This window comes from Fundulus heteroclitus, chromosome 24 (assembly GCF_011125445.2).
Source record: "Fundulus heteroclitus isolate FHET01 chromosome 24, MU-UCD_Fhet_4.1, whole genome shotgun sequence".
In the NCBI taxonomy this organism is placed as follows: Eukaryota; Metazoa; Chordata; class Actinopteri; order Cyprinodontiformes; family Fundulidae; genus Fundulus; species Fundulus heteroclitus.
Window position 1 is genome coordinate 27456279 of NC_046384.1, and position 18205 is coordinate 27474483.

Here is an 18205-nt window from a genome sequence, read left to right on the forward strand (position 1 = left end):
AGTGGATATGTATTTAACATTACTGTTGCTTGCTAGTGGTATGTATGTAGTTTATTAGTTGTTATCTGTCAGTAGTTTGTTTTTTGTTAGTTGGCCATTAAATGTTACCTGATAGTTGTTTGTTAGTTAAGCTATTATTTGTTATCTGATAGTTGTTTGCTGGTTTTTAGTTCTTATGTGTTAGTAGCTTATTTGTAGTAAGTTAGTCTAAACATATATAAGTTGACTGTGGGATAACTGTTTTCTGTTAGTTGGTTCTGGATTGATAGTTGTTTGTTAATTGTTATATTTTAGATGTTGGCAATTGTTTTTTAATTACATTTTAGTTGTTTCAAGATTCTTAGTTGGTTAGTTGTTTGTTGTTAAAATAATAGTTGTCTGGCTAGTTGTCTGGTTGTAAAGTATGAGTTTGTTAGTTGTTAGTTTGTTTTGTTGGCTGCTAATTGCTATGTTTCTGATAGTTGTTAGTTGGTATTTAGTTAATTTATATTTTGTTATGTAAAGTCACTTATAATGAGAAAGTCTAATATTCTAACGTATATTGGTGGATAAATGCATTAAATGAAATATGTTATATGCATTGCCTGGCCAAAAAGAAAGTCACCACCAGGATTTAACTAAGCATTATGTTTCAGCTGGCAACAAGTTATTTAGTCCCAACTAGTGCAATGAGTTGCTTCTCGTTTCTTAAACAACCATGTCAAATGATACACCCGTGGTCATGGAAAAGATGTCTGTATTTGACCCTTCTGTTTCAGAAGGGTCAAATCATTGGCATGCATCAAGCAGAGATTGCAGAAACTACCAAAATTGGGTTAAGAACTTAATATTTAAGACATTATTAAAAACTGGAAGGATAGTGGGGACCCATCGTCTTTGAAAAAAAAAAATCACTTAAACATTTGGTGAAATCAGATTGAAGAAAAACAACAGTAGAACTCCGTGCTATGTTTAATAGTGAAAGTAAGAGCATTTCCACAAGCACAATGCAAAGGGAACTCAATGGATTGGGACTGAACAGCTGTGTAGCCTAAAAAAAAACACTAATCTGTGAGGCTAACTGGGAAAAAAGGCTTCAATTTCCTAGGAAGCATACAGATTGGAACAATGGAAGAAGGTCATATGGTCTGATAAGTTCCAGATGGGCACATCAAGGTAAGAAGAGAGGCAGGTGAAGTGATGTACATCATGCATACAAGCCTGTGGGGGCAGTGCTGTGATTGCTGCAGTTGGTCAGGTTAAGGTTCAGTAACAGTATGTGCTTAAAGAATTTTTCAGCTGGCTACCTGAATATACTGAATGACCAGGTTTGACAGTGGGGACAGTGCAATTTAATAAAACACATCACATGACAATTCCTGATTTAAAAAAAGCCAGAATTAGCCAAAGACTATTTTTCATCTGTAGTCTCATGGTCATCATGTTGAAAAAAAAACAATAAAGTACAGGAATATAAGTAGAACACTGACACACAGTTAGTAAGGACATGAGATTGCACTAGACAGATCCTGACACAAAGACAACAAAACACTGCTGCTAAGAAAACGAGGACAATACAACGCACCACAATACAGTACAAATATACAAATACAGCACAACCAATGTAGTTTTGGTGTTGACAAATGTATATATATCTACAAGTGATTTTTCCCCCCAAGTGTTTAATGAATGCCTTATAAATTAATATTTGTCTGATTTCATCTGGTAATGAGTTCCATTCCCTGGAACCTCTCACAGACCAGGCCGACTGAAAAAGGTGTTCTTCCTCGGAGGAATAACAGTCTCCTCTTACAGATGGTCTAGTCACACGTTCACTGTTGTTTATCTGACTGATGAACCATGAGAGAGCGGCTAGGGCTAAACTATGAGTTACTTTCAAATTTGTACAAGTCAGTCCAATTAAAAAAAAAACATCAATGGATTTTTCCCCCTGTTGGCACGGGCATATTCTAAGATGACAATGCCAGGATTGATCGGGCTCAAATTGTGAAAGAGTGGTTCAGGAGCATAAAAGATCATTATCACAAATGGATTGGCCACCACAGAGTTAAGACCTGAACATCATCGAAAATCTTTGGGATGTGCTGGAGAAGGCTTTGTGCAGCGGACAGACTGTACCATCATCAGTGCAAGAACTTTGTGAAAAATTAATGCAACATTGGGTGGAAATAAATCTTGTGACATTGCAGAAACCTATTGAAACAATGCCACAGCAAATGTGTGCCGTAATAAAAGCTAAAGACGGTCCCACGAAATATTAAAGTGTGTAAACTTTTTTTTTGGCCAGGCACTGTATAAAACCTATAGCAGAAAGAAATAGCAAAAAATATACAGTAAGTCAAGCCAATTTGGAAATAATGTTTGAATGATGGATTTCCCTTTGGATCAGACAAGTAAGGTACATTTCAACTGCAAATCAGAACTTCAGAAAAATAAAGTAATTAAAGTTGGTTGCGGTTTGTCCCAAGGTTTTGAGCTGATTGTGATTTAGCACAAAAAAGCAATGCTTTTTATAAGTCCTATTTTAGCAGTGACTACTTTCCATAAAACTGATGCCTGGGGAGTGGTGGTGTAGTGGTTAGAGCATTGTGCTTGTGTCATGGAGGTTCTGGGTTCAACTCCCACAGACTGCCACTCTGGGTCCCTGAGCAAGACCCCTTAACCCCTGATTGCTCCCTGGGTGCTGCAAAGTGGCAGTTCACTACTCCCCAAGGGGATGAGTTAAATGCATAGAACAAATTTTATTGGAATGTATGTTGCAGTGACAATAAAGACTAGAACTGCAAGCAGTTATTAATAGGTTCCAAGCCCACCCACGCCCCGCCCCTTTGAACATGCTCCTGGACTTCAGTTTAGCATTTAACAACCTCATCCCACAGCATCTGGTGGAAAAACTGAAACATCTGGGCTTCAGCATAACCCCTTCGCAACTGGCTGCTAGACTTCCTCACCTCCTGACCTCAGTCGGTCCGGGTAGGGCAGAACACCTCTGATGTCATCACCCTCAGCACGGGCTCCCCTTAGGGCTGCATCCTGAGCCCCCTGCTGTTCACTCTGATGACACACAACTGCGTCCCCAGGTTCACCACCAATCACATTGTGAAGTTTGCAGATGACACAACGGTGGTGGTCCTGATCAGAGACGACAACGACTGGGACTACAAAGAGGAGGTGGAGCAGCTGGTGGGCCGGTGCAGAGACAACAGCCTGATCCTGAACTTGGAGAAGACGAAGGAGATCATCGTCGACTTCAGGAAGAACCGGCCTTGCCACGCTCCACTACTCATCAACAGCTCAGCTGTGGAGGTGGTCAACAGCACCAAATTCCTCAGGGTGCTCATCACAGACAACCTCACCGGGTCTGTGAACACCACATCACTGGTGAAGAGGGCACAGAAGCGCTTGTACTTCCTGTGGAGGATGAGGAGAGCCCACCTGTCCCCGCCCATTCTCACGCGACCTTCTACAGAAGCACCATAGAGAGCATTGTGACTAGCTGTCTCTCTGTATGGTGTGGAGGCTGCAGCGCCTCCCACTGGAAGAATGTGAGGAGAGTGGTGAGGACAGCAGAAGGGATCATCGGGGCTCCTCTCCCCTCCATTAAGGACATTTCATCCCAGCGCTGCATGTCCCCAGCCCATAACATCATCAGAGACCGTTCACCCTCCCCCCACCCATCTTTGTACAAACCCTTCAGGTTTGGACAAAAATAAGATACGCTTTTTTTGATATTTAATAATTTCATTTTTAAACACAAAACACACAAAAATTGTCTTAAAAATAAGACTACACAACATACACTAAACTTCAAACATATACAATTTACCAACTTGCAGTTTTAATAGTGGCATAGCAATGTCATAATTGTTGCCATAAGGCATGGAGATTTGAAATTTTTTTACACTGTTATGCTGATTTGGCAAAATTATTAGACAACATGGGATTCATTTCCACTGTTATGCTGATTACACTCAGCTTTATTTATCCATAAATCTTAATGAATCCAATCAATTACTTCAACTGCAGTCATGTCTTGATAACATCAAAACCTGGATGACTTTAAATTTTCTGCATTTAAATTCTGACAAGACAGAAGTTATAATCTTTAAACCAGAGTTCTCAAAAGATAAACTTCTTAATCAATCACTTAATCTGGATGGCATTAACTTGGCCTCTGGTAATAAAGTAAAATATCTTGGTGTTATTTTTGACCAAGACATGTAAATGCAATATTAAACAGGTTTCCAGAGTTTCCTTTTTTCACCTTGGGAATATCGCCAAAATTACAAATATTCTGTGCAGGAGCGATGCTGAAAAACTAGTCCATGTATTTGTTACTTCAAGGCTAGACTATTGTAATTTTTTCCTATCAGGAAGTCCACAAAATGCAGTTCAAAGTCTTCAGCTGATCCAAAATGCTGCAGCAAAAGTTCTGATCAAAATAAACAAGAGGGATCATATTTATCCTATTTTAACTTCCCTTAATTAGCTTCCTGTTAAATCAAGAACAGAATTTAAACTTCTTCTTCTAACATATAAAGCCCTTAACAATCAAGCTCCATCATATATCAGAGCTCTGATTACATTGTATGTTCCTAACAGAGCACTTTGCTCTCGACTTCAGGTCTGCTGGTGGTTCCTAGAGTCTCTAAAAGTAGAATGGGAGGAAGATCCTTTAGCTATTAGGCTCCTCTCCTGTGGAACCAACTCCTAGTTTTGGTCCGTGAGGCAAACACCCTGTCTACTTTCAAGACTAGACTTAAAACCTTCCCTTTTGACAAAGCTTATAATTAGAGTGGCTTATATTACACTGAGCTACCTATTAACTTATGCTGCTTAGGCTACTGGAGGACATCAGGGACTATATTTCTCACTCTTCTGAGTTCAACTGTTCTCCAGTGTACTGTTCTGCAGTTCTGCATTTCAGCTTTTAACTTTTTGTTATATATATATATATATATATATATATATATATATATATATATATATATAGCTGCCAGAAGGGAGAGGGGAAAATGGCAGCACCCAGCCCCTTTTGAATGAAGGGTCTTTCTGTGTGTGTAAAAATCCATCTATAATTAAATGCTGCCATCTAGAGGAATCTTTAAATTAATTCCCTACATGCCCACATTTTCATACATGTTATTTCACATAAGAAAAAAATATTAAAATTTAACGGTTTGCTCTAAAATTCTGAAAATATTCATGAATGTCCAAGAGTGCTTTATCTACTTACGTGATTTTTTTAAATTTCCATTGAAAAAAGCATTTGAGAGAAAAGAAATATTAAACTTTATAGTCTTGCACATTTAAATTTCAATTTCTTATAAATAAGTCAAAATAGCCTGGATTTTTACCAATCTGAAATCTAAGTTTAGTCTGCATGTGCTTTACATATATAGGGCATTGTTTTGGGGATTGAACAATATTTGTGGAAAATACATTGATTTCTCCATCTTCCAAACTTTTGAAAAATCAGAGTGTGCAACTTTCAAAAACCTCGATACATGCAACGCGAGAATTGTTACACCTTATTCAAGGAATACATCCTGAAAATTCAAGATCGTTACACCACAAAATTTATTTATGCAAATTTTTTGAAGTTTTCAAGGTTTTTTTCACACTTTTGGAAATAGGCCCCACCCACTTGTTTCAATCATTACTATATTTAATACTTTAGTTCGAAGGGGATGAAGAAGGTTTTGTAAAAATCCGATCAGCCATTCTTGCGTAGTAGATTTCTTGACATCACAGCGCCCCCTAGTGATGGACGATCCTCAAACGCGGGACACATGTGCAAAATCTTATTTGGAGTATGGGCTATGAAGTACATGTTAAAATCTGTTATGGTTTTAGAATAATCAGCAATTACATTTAGAGCTAGCTAGCTAACAATCTTTTATTTTAGCATTTTTCGAAAAAGGCAAAATTCAAAAGTCCACCGCATTAACTTTTTTTATTTGTCCATGACACGATTATATATAAAGTTTTGCACAGATTGCACAAAAAATGTAGGAGGAGTTTAACAAGAAAGGTTTAACCATTGTAGCCATGTAGCGCGAAAAGTAGCTGGGAAACGAAAGGTGTGCCAACTCCCTTTTTGATGCAGAATCATCCAATACACAAAGTGATATGAAGTATTTGACCAGTAGTTTGGTGGTTACAGGCCGAAATGCATTGTCCAATGTTATAGCGCCCCCTAGTTAAAACTAGGGCCGTTCACCTCTGCTGCGGGCTTGGAACCCTAATAATAAATAATTTAAAAACACACGAAAAACAATAGGGTTCTCTGCACACAGGGTTCTCTGCACTGCAGGCTTGGAACCCTAATAATTTAAAAACACACGAAAAAAATAGGGTTCTCTGCACATAGTGCATAGCCATTCGCCTGGAACCCTAATTATTATCATCCAGTGCAAATTAAAGCCAGACAGGAGACCTAAGCCACCCCTAAAACTGTTTCTTCAAAAAAAATTTAATTTCTAAAAGAGCCTGATAGAAAAAAAACTTAGTTCAACACTTATTTTTCAGTAAACACCAGCTTATATTTCACATCAACACCCTCTTGACTCTGCTGTTAGTCAATAAAATAAAGAAAGAATGCTCACTGAGTAAGTCTTCTTCCCTCTGTTTCCTCTCAGCCTCTGGCTGACACAGAGCGGTATGCAGCAGATAATGCCACCTGCCAGTTTCTGTAACTATAATTATAGCTATCTGCTCCGTGTGTGTGTGTGTGTTTAAGTGTAAGTATTCCAGCTGAGAAGACGAAGAGATCATCTTTGTCACCAAACCTGATTGGAGTAAAGAGGGTGCACCAGCATATGAAGGCTCGTGCTTGCATAGGCGTGCAGTGTTTCCCTTTTCCCTGCCCCAGCTGTCTCCTTAGCTTTAACAATAGGGCTGCTAACAAAGACATGGCCTTCAGCCTCCATCATGTGATATTAGTGGTCTGCAGCCTCTCGGTCAGATGACCCGGGCTATTGTCCTCTATGGGTGACACACATAAACGCACACAGAAGGAAGCAAAGACTGCAAATCTAAAGAGATGCAGCACTCGTTTCAGCAGGGTCCCACAGAGAGACACGGAGATGCTCAAAGTTGGGAACCCCTTGGTGATGAGATAGTGAGGACAGACAGAGACGCAATCTGAGGACGCAGACCCTTCCTTCAGTCACATGCAATCTGAACAAAGAAACTTTAGTGTGACTGTTCTGGTGATAGTGAGATCAGTTGGGTGACTGACAACACATCAGATGAGAAAGGAAACGTATTGCTCATGTCCTGGAAGAGCCATTAGTCTTCTTCCAAGAGAAATGTTTAAAAATCTACTTAAACCACTGCTATTTCATCCCACTGTATCTGTCCAGCCAAAACCTGGTTGTTGTACAGGCTTTTTTCCTAATTAACTTTGAAATGTCCATCTGTTGCAAATATGGACGACAAATGCAAGATGGTTGTAAACCTGTTATTTCTAATTGATATGTATTGGGTAGAAGGAAGGAAGGAAGGAAGGATAGAAAGAAAGAAAGAAAGAAAGAAAGAAAGAAAGAAAGAAAGAAAGAAAGAAAGAAAGAAAGAAAGAAAGAAAGAAAGAAAGGACTGGCTGTAGGGACAGCAGGCAGGAAGGGAAGGCAGATAATACAATGGTGAACGTATTTACTCTTGCCTTTTTTTGTCTTTATTCTTACCTGGAAATACTTCCATGTTCCATACTACGTTCCATCTGTTGCAGACTCTATAGGTACCCTGTATATATTGTGTTTGGACACTAAATCATCTACACTAGTTCCAGTGTTCTTCATAAAGACCAGAATTAATCATATTTAGAAGCCTTTAACCACCAACTTGTAAAAATATTGATAAAAAAAAGAGATTCTTAGGAATTTTAGGGGAATGGTGGTAAGGTGTTTTCAACCACACATGCACAATGTAATCAAAAGAAAAACGAAAAAACTTGGTTTGTATTCATTTGATGCTTTAACACTACAAATTTTAGCTAGGAAAAGTACACTGGTGTTGCCCAGTTGTTCAGATTTGATGGCAGTGAGAGCAGAAGAGAGATAGAGAAAGGAAAAAGGAAACAGATGCTTGTGTGTTGGCGCAGAAATGACACATCCATTTAGTCACAAACAAACACACACACGCACTCATACACAGATCCAGCATTTGACAGTCTATGTAATAAGCGCACATGAAAGAGTTCCAGTATTGTCTCCATGATGAAGAAATACCCAGTTGACCAACAGCAGAGCAGACCTCAAGGCTGCAGAGCCAATGAATGGGTAAAGAGGTGAACAAAAATAGTTTCCAGTGCGTTATCAAAGATTTAAAGAGAGCACCAAAGAGAAGTAAAGATGTTAGAAATGGACAAGCAAGGTAAAGCCTGTGATCAGGAAATGCATCTTTTTTCAATGAGGAAGCAGAAAAATAGTGAGCATAACGAGAAAATTAATCAAGTTGGAGGAGTTAAGAGATTTAAGGTGGATAAGAAAGCAGTAACTTGGATCAAACATACATTATGAGATTATGTTATACAGGGTTCCAACAAGTATTTCATATCAGGGGCCTCATGTATGAAAGAGTGTGCAACTTTCATACTAAATTTTGGCAATAGGTAGAAATCCTGAAACTTGCATGTGTACCTAGGGCCGCCCTGTCCTAGCCCCTCAATACATATGCAAATCAGTATAAATACCTGGAAGGCACGCACCACGTGTCCAAATAACCATGGCAATGGAACTGTCAGACAGTCACAAAGACACCTCAATGGATATTTGTAATGAGTGACTGCCAACAGAAAACAGCTTCTTGAGTGACATCAGCAACCCATTAAAGAAGCTGGTTAAAAATATAAAGTTTGTATTTGTATAAATATAAAGTAACTGTACAAATTGTGTTCTACAATGTCTATTAAATTCAGAAATTGCGGGCTGGCTACTGCATTAAGATGATCATTCTAATGTACACCAACTTATTGTAATGATGTGAATATGCCTCCCATACTTCAATTAAGAAGTTTCTCCTCCCACACACTTTGTGAAGTGCTTTAAATCTTTAACACAAGTATGGAAGTTATATTAAAACATTACCAAGACAGCCATCGCCAATGGAGCTTGCTCTTATTTGGTTCCAGACATGTAAGTTCTCACTTTGGTGGTGAAATGCATTTTACTGGTAAAGTGTGGACTTTCATGTATAGTAAGGACATTCCTCTGATCGTCCCTCCTTTTTTGGGGGGCGGAGTTCTAGGGGTTAGGTTTAGGACTAAGATGTGAATTAGATTTAGGGTTAGGTATGTACTGGTAATGGTTAGGTTTATAGTTAGGTTCATGATTAGACCATAGAAAGGTTTAAAAAGGAATGGAAGTCAAGGTAAGGTCCTCACTTTGTACGTAAAACACAGATGTGTGTGTGTTCTTGTACTTGCAGCTGAGTGAGAACATTTTTGCTCAATTTATTGATAAAGTAGATAGTGTGTGTGTGTGTGTGTGTGTGTGTGTGTGTGTGTGTGTGTGTGTGTGTGTGTGTGTGTGTGTATGTGTGTGTATGTGAAGACAGCGTAATTGAGCCTTCCCTCATCCAATATTTACCCAGCAAAGCGAAGCATTCATGCAAAATAGGTTTACTGGAAACAAAATGTCTTTCTTCCTCCTTATCTTTCTTTTTGTTCCCCACTTTTCCTATTCCTCCCTCCTTTCTCTCTCATGGCAAACTCCTGGCCAGTAGTTAATTGCAAGCGCACACACATACACAAAACACACAATTTAGATCTCGTCATTGGACTGATTTACAACGATTGAATAATTCTGGGTAACTGGAATCCAAGTGTACGTCCATGTGAGTCTGTGCACCCTCTTTTGGTCAAGCCAACACCCAACCTGGAAATTCAATATCCTGCTTGCTTGACCTATATCCTTCCAGCTTGTGTTTCCCTACATCTCTGTGCGAGTGAGCATTGTCCTCTTGGTCTTCTTGCTTCAGCACTTTGAAACATGTCACTGTGAAAGGTTTGGCAAACATGATCAGATGAAGCTGCGATTAAAAGACACAGAGGATGATGCTGCAGAGTCCCTCGTTTTCTAAATGTCAAACTGTATTAAAAACTAACAAAACAAAGAAAGAAAACAATCTAAAAAATACCTGTAATGAGATGAAAGAAAACAAAAGACTTGATTTGTCCTGTTTTAAGATCTGGATAGCTACAGAATGAGAGGGGGTTTGCCAGGGGAAAGGTTTTCTCAAAGGCACATTCATCTTCAAGATCAAGCTCAGGTTTCAACTTTTATTTGTCCCAGAGGGCAGTTTCACGGCAACCATTAAATAGCATCTTTCTTGACTTTGGGGCTTTTTCAGTGTGGTCATGCCTTTTAAAGATTACAGGAATATTTTTAAGGCACCGTCTGAGACTTAATAGTCAAAAATGTATTTAATTTTCAAATTTTATATTATTAAAAGGAAGGATTTGGTGCACTGGATGTGAACTCATTCCCCTGTTATTTAGCAAAAGAGCTTTCCTCCTTATTAGTGAGGAAAGTCCATTTCAAGGAGTAATAAGCAAAATGTCATTATTTTATATAGAACTAAAAAAGAGTTAGCGAGCCAATGGGTGAAAAGGCGAAATGGGTGTCATGTGCTGGAGTGTGGTTGATAAAGACATGGCTTGATACATGTCTTGTTTTAGTCTGAAGACACTGCTCAAGCTCCAGCTAGTGGTGAAAAATCGCTTATTGCTCCTTTACGGAAAGTGGAGACATGCACAATAGTGAGGAGCTACAACAGCTCCAATATGTGTTGGTTTATGGTTTCCATAAGATTCTTGCTTTCGATGATTGAGTACTTCATGGGTCTAGGATTGTTATCAGTGTTTCAGGAAAATTCCTTTACAGTTGGTCCAGAAGCAGGTGAAAAAACTTGAAACAATGCCAAAAGAAGAAAACAAACTTTGCCTGCAATATTTAAGTTTACAAAAATTATTTTTACTCAAACTGGGAAGAAAATAATACTAACCAAACCGCTGTGAATTTTAACACATAAAATTGCTTAAATAAAGTCTGATGAACAAAATAACTAACTTAAGTTCTTTAACTTTAAAGTGCAACATTTCAAATTAATATTTACATTTCAAATATTTACTTATTAATATTAATCATAAATAATGTTTGCCTTATTTTACAAATATATAAATACTTTTAATCTATTATTTTACTAAATCTAAATTGTTTACTGTTTAATTAATCGTTTATCTGTTAACTTCTGTCAGTTAAAAGTCTCACTAAGGTAATTATTCCAACCATGATAATCACACATTATTATTAGGGCTGTCAAAATAACGCGTTAATTTCGATTAATTAATTTAAAAAAAATTAACGGATTAAAAAATTAACGCAAATTAATCGTATAGGGTAGTTCACTGCTATTGTTTTCATCCGGGTTTTTTCGCGCCTGCGCGCCGGACTGGAAGGCAGAAGGCGAGCACAGCGGCAGATGCCAACAGAGCAAACAACGAGTTCTCTACGTATTTTTCTTTAGTTAACATATCACAAGATCGTTTTAAGAGTAAGTTGATGGTTGATGGTATCAGATTGCCAGATACAGTCCAGATAGCGAGTCTGTGAATGCTGGCCAAACGATTTAGTCCGGTCCGGTGGCCAAATGCATTATCATTATTCAACAGCTGTATCTCCTCTCTGCATCGACCGATCTGCACTAGATTTTTTGTGAATCGTGGGCGAGCGCTGCTTAACGTGTTCGTGTGTATCGCCCGGTGGACGGGTGGAGAAAATGCGTGACAGCTTCTGCGGTGGCTGGCGGCCGGCGGTGCGCGAAGGCGCTTGGCTGCAGGGCCGATCGACGCCGCTTGCGGCTTTAATTATTTAAGCAGAACAATGACCAGTGCAAAATTAAGTTGTATTTACCGGAGATGAAGTGTAGACTGCAAATTCTGTTGGGGTATGATGGCTCCCACAGTCCATTGGGATTTGTCTGCCTGGGTCCTTTTTCACTGAAAATATCCATTTCTTTCTTCTTCCTTCGGTAAACAACAGAAACGTACATCCAACGATTTGGAATGCCTCTGTGTGGCATAAACTAAAAGCACGCTCTAATTCACCCGTTTTGTCACAGTGTTTGGCGAGAACAGTCCTGCTTTTTCCTACCGGCGTAACCCGGAAGTAGCGCGTGCGTCACTTTACTGTTGTAAAGTGTTGATATGGAGGGGAGTGTTCATTTATTTTCATTGTCTCCCCTACATTACTGTGTGCCACATATGCCACAGCGACACATGTTAAAACATCTGAAGGCATGAAATGTGAATGAGTTTTTGAACTTTAATTTATCTAATGCTGATTATTCATTGAATCATTTGAATTTAAATATTTAAATTACTTTCACAGCAAAAATTATATGCGATTAATTTAGATTAATTAATTACAGAGTATGTAATTAATTAGATTAATTTTTTTAATCGATTGACAGCCCTAATTATTATACTAAACATTGACAAGCTTTCATTACTGCAATAGTGAAGTTTTGAGATAGCTGACAGCATATAACTAATCTGATGGCTAAGCTAACGCACAAGGTAAGTGATCCAGCAGTGCAGTCTCAGAAAATAAAGTCTATTCTTTACCAGCTGCCTCTCTGCACGTCTCTAGATGAATTCAGTTCTGCACAGGCTTTTCATATGAGCAAATCACTGTTCAAAAGTGACACCAAACGCTGATTGTTTTGCCTCTACCTTATCTGGCACTGATGTCATTCTCCGTCCCTTTTTGTGGTCCATGTAGCAACCACTGTTCTGTCCTATATTTTTCTGATTGTCCATCATACACAGCAAATGCATTTGTTTTCTCTATATCTTCTCCTTTTCCTATTTTATTCTTATTTGACTTCACAAATATGTATATTTATAAAGTCCTGCCTCCTCAAACTCCCCGATCTGGTAGAATTTCAAACAGCTCAGCTGATGTACAAAGCTAGAAATAAACAACTACCGGACAATATTCAAAAGCTGTTCACTGATAGAGAGGGGGGATATGACTTCAGGGAAAATCTTAACTTCAGAATCTTGAGGGTTCGAACCACCATGAAGAGAAAGTGCCTTTCAGTCTGTGGTGTAAAGGTCTGGAATAAACTCCAGAAAGAGCTGAAGCAATGTCCATCCACGAGCCTGTTTAAAAAAAGGCTTAAACTGATGTTTTTCAACAGGTATTGTAATGAGGAGAGATGAATGATATATCTGAGCACTGTGTATGTGTGTGTATGTTGATATGCACGTGTGCATTTATGTGTATGTATGTAGATGCATATATTCATATGTGTATAAATATAATTGTTTATATTTTTTGTGAATTTTGGATTAAATACATTGTTGGTTAATAGGAAGGTACTTTAAGTGAAATTAGAGGGAGTAGGGGTATGAAAAATAAGTTTTACTTCTTCATACCCCTTTTCAGATAACTTTCTTTAATCACTAATCAATGTCAGAAATCAGGGTAAATATACCTGATATATTTTATGTAGAGGAAAATTTTGTTTATCTCATCTCTATTTATGTTCAAATTATTTAATTGAACTGGAACAGAAAATTTAATTTAATGTTTATAAATTACTTTTTATGTAGTCCTTGGTTGAAGAATTTCTTAAATTGATTTTTTTTTTATTGTTATGTGGTAATTTCTGAAATTGATTTATTTAATATTTGTTAAATGTGTGTTAAATTTGTTAATTGTCTGAAATAAATTCATTCATTCATTCATTCATTCAAATATGTCCTGCAACAGATTTAATAGGTAATGAGCATGATGCCATTTTTAACCCATAGACAATCCCCTATGGGCCCCTTTTCATCCATATGTAAATGCTGATTAGACCTTTGTGATAGCTGAAACATACTGTATAACAGTAAAACAGAGATTTTACATGAGCAGAAACAAAGCTATAGTTTTTAATGAGCTGAGATTTCAACAATATTTTCCACCGTAGCACTTTCAAAGACGAAGTTTGTATTCCTGTTTATGTACAAGCTAGTGCTGACATTGCAGCACAGCTAGGTGCTAAAGGACATTAGAAATGCAGCTATTTAAAACATCCAAAAGCCATTCATTTAACATTTTTGACACTGATGTGTTTATTGTGCTGTATAATGACCCCTATTGTTGTTAGTGTATGCAACAACAACAGCCATTGGTTTAGCTATACCACACACACATTTTTCTTCAGCAGTAAGCTGTGTGCTGTCAATGTTCAGAAGTTGGAGGGATGGGTTGAGTAGCAGGTTGGACGATGTGGGTAATGTCAATTAAAGTTCTGACAAACTTGTGTACCCCATTTTAAAAGGAGAAATAAAGAGGCTTTCCTATGGTCTGAGATTTATTACCAAGAACCATTATTAGAAGAAAGAATGTTTACTAAAAATGTATTTCCTTTCTGTGTAGTTTAACATGGTATACTGTACATTACTATGACCTAAAATGTGCTCAGAAGAATATCGGTGATTTATTCAGTGAAATATTAGTTCAGAATTTACTCACAGTCCCCTTTAAAAAAGGGATGTAGAAAGCTACATACATGCCTCAGTGCTCTGTGGAGTGGGTCTTTGGTTCCTCACAATTACTCCTGCACATTTTTCTTATGGATAAACCTCTCACAAACTCTCTACAGGAATTTACAGATTCACTTCTATAAAGAAAACCCCTATCATTCGCTTTAGCTGTCACTTTATACATTTTGTATTAAATAATATTGTACATTCTTCAGTGATGGTATCAAGGCATTGGTTGTTTGTACCTATAATACTTTTTCGGTTGGTTTTGCTGTTCTTTTTATATCTCTTTGCAGGTGTAAAAGCAGACTCAGAGGATGTTATATTGCTCTCTTCCATTCCTCTCCTATTTTATTTCACCTGTTCTCCCTTTTAGCATTTTGTCTCATCTGTTTCTCTCCTTTATTTCCACTTCTACCTTCCCGTTTCTGTGTCCATTGAACACGAAATACGCCTAAAATCTAACAAAGCTTCTTGCATATAGAAATCAATTGAAGCACTATGACGAAAGCACTAAGGCTCCACTTGTGAAAGCATAATAAAATGCACTATCAGTGAATGATTCATAACTGGAGGTGTTTGGCTTTGTTATACCATCCTTATGCTGTCATGTACTAATACAGGGAGAGATTGCTAGCTATGCTCCAATCGATAATACAGATTTAATCATATAATCCCAAAACATATAAATTTCTCTACTTTAATAGAAATTGTTTCTAGATATATTTTAAAAGCTCTTTAAGAAGTGAAACATACATGAACATATTTTTTTTAAGAAAATTGTTTCTTGCATCAGGATGTAAATGCTTAAGATAAATAATAAGCAACATGGCTCTGTAATATTGAACACCAATGAAAACAATGGAACAATTATGGATTTTTCCATGGAAAAACAATCCAAAACGTCTAGATTATCAATAGAGAGCAACTGAAAACGGCCCTCATAGAACTGAGAAAGTGTCTGCTGTGACAGGCTTATTAAGATTGTTACGTTTTTCCAGCAAACACTTCCAAAACCCTCATATGTTGCAACATGTCACTGTTAAAAATACAAGGAAAACCTCAAGCCAACATTGTAGATATCACCTTAAAGTTGCATCCAGAGCACGTGTGTTGTGTGTTTGTAAACGAGTGTCTGCAGTAAGACAATGACAGAGAGCCTCATTGAAATAACAGCGGTCTCGGGAGGGCAGCTAAAAAGAAAGGAAGGGTAGGTTGGGGTAGAGGGAGTATATGAGAGTCAGGGGAATCATTTAACCGATGTGTGCGTGTGCGTGGAGTGATTCATCCGTTCTGGTGGCGGCTAACCTTGGCACGTCCTGCCACGCGTGACGGGGTTACACTCTTTTGTCCTCTACATGTGTGTGTCTGAGTTTGTCGGGGTGTTTAGGTCGTATTTAGTCTTGAAGAGTCAGCAGTGTGCGTTTGTGTATGTCCATGTGTTTGTGCCTGAGAGAAAGGGGAAAAAGGAATGAATGATGGGTATGTGCTGCTCTCCTTTAAAACACCGGGTTAAAACACACAAACAGTCATTGAGAGATACCAGACAGATGTTCACCTGCCATAGCTGCTAACTGTGTGCTTCATCTGCTGTCACTTGTCATTGTGTGTGAACTTGTGTGTGTGCATAAGGAACTCTGATAGCACCCACACAAACAGCCTGACGCTGGACAAAAATATATGCATTTAAGGGAAGTTTTGAAAAATAACTTGGTTTCAGGAATTGTAATATAAAGACACCTGAAGCAAACACAAACATCTATCCTGGACTGTTTCACTAAAAGCTGTCACTATTTCTAACACTTATGTGTTTCATTTAGTATCCCTTTAGTATTTAGTGAATTTGCTTGGATTTTGTTATTACCATTACTGTTTGTTTTTCAGTTTAAGCTATGCAGAATACATGTCACCTTATATGTGGAAAACTTTCTAAAAGGAAACATCATGGCTTAATTTTTTCCTTACAAAAATCTGCCAAATAGCAGGATTTAGTTAAGCCTTCTAATAACAAGTGATAATAAGTAACATGTTTCTGGGTTTGCTGCTTACCTGTGTATTTGCACATTCCTGTATTTTCTGTCAGGTTCCTGATCGATTTTTGGAGGTGGCCCAGGTGACTCTTCGTGAGTTCTTCAACGCCATTGTGGCTGGAAAGGACGCGGATCCATCGTGGAAGAAGGCTATCTACAAAGTGATCTGCAAACTGGACAGCGACGTTCCAGAAGTCTTCAAATCTCCCAATTGTCTCCAAGAACTCCTCCATGACTGACTAGGACATAGGAGTAACCCAGGCAGGAGGAACAAACCTCCAGGGACTGTCGGAAGACTATAAAACCAATCCTCCTTAGTGATATTTGTTGTAGTGGTTCTACTCAGACAAAGTTTTATCAGCCCTTCTTTTAAAGAGAACACTGCCCTTAACAAGATTTTATATGAGAGTTGCTCGTCTTATATAATGTAAAAGGGCTCAAGCTCAATTTTAGATATTTATGTCTGGACTTTTAGAAATTAAAAGCAAAAAAGATGAGCAACTGATCCTCCTTGCACTTAAAGAAAAAGTTTTCTCCTCCACCTTCTTCAAACGTTCTCTTCATCCTTGTCAAGGGAACAAAAAATTTAAATTATGCTGGAGCAGACTAATAACAAAGATGATAATATATTTAAAAAAAAACTTCGTATTATGGATGTTTTTAAGTTACAATGACAATTTTGAAAGAAAAAAAAGATGTTTCTCCTGTTTTGCATAAGTTCCTATTATTTTCTCTCATGAACCCATCAGTCATGCACACACATAAGAAAGCACAGTAGCATCCCTCTTGCTTACCTGAACACAAAAAGACTGATGAAAATTAGAAAAGTTGCTGTTTATTCTGTCTGTTTTACCTCGTCTTTTCACTTCAGCCTTTTAACTGTACTAACACTGTATGTTTGGAATGCTCCATCATTCCCTCACTGCCCCTGTAAAGCATCAGAGGGAGATCACATTAACATCCAGCACCTTGAAAAAGTATTTCTACCCAAATTTGTTGCACTGGATTTTATTTAGGGGTATTAAAGTAAAAGGTGGCTGGGTACAACTGCATTCTACCCTTTTCACATTTCATTGGAATGACTTTGTTCTTTTACGTTTATGTGCCAGTTTGTGTTGGTCTAGCTAAAAACATAAATAAAATACAGTTTTTGATGTTAAACCATGACCAAATAATCAAGGAGTATGAATACTTTTTCAAGGCACTTTACCTATCTCAAATGTTTTTTAGAGACATTAGTAAAAATAATTACTTCTTGAATTTAAGTTGTGGGTTTGATTGCCTCATTCTAATTCTAAACCATTTCTAAATGTGGATGCTGTATTGGTTAGCCTATATAAATGAGACAAGAGAAAGCCAGCATGTTTTTTGTCCAATATTGAGTGTCATTAAAACAAATCCTGAAGATGAAGTGTGAAAATTTACTTTACCAATAGATCATTCACATTTGCAAATCAACATTAAATACATTTTTAAATCAACAGGCACATCTGTCCCGGCACTCACATCCATAACTGAATCTGTTATAATTCAGTTAAATTAAATTTTACTTGTAGAGCACCAATTTGCAACATGTGCCATCTCAAGTCAAATGCAATCAAATCATACAGGCAGATTGGTTAAAAAGTTTCCT

At 37.7% G+C, this 18205-nt stretch overlaps 1 protein-coding gene across 2 annotated transcripts in view; it reads left to right on the forward strand.

Moving 5' to 3' along the window:
• LOC105918555 (prospero homeobox protein 1) overlaps nucleotides 1–17983 on the forward strand; it is a 72613-nt gene extending 54630 nt beyond the window's left edge. For both annotated transcript variants that reach the window (XM_036127975.1, XM_012853667.3), the window contains one exon: nucleotides 16626–17983. In XM_036127975.1, coding sequence (XP_035983868.1) covers nucleotides 16626–16811 — 186 coding nt within the window. In that variant the 3' untranslated portion in view covers nucleotides 16812–17983. The remainder of the gene's footprint in view (nucleotides 1–16625) is intronic.
• The last annotated feature ends 222 nt before the right edge of the window (nucleotides 17984–18205 follow it).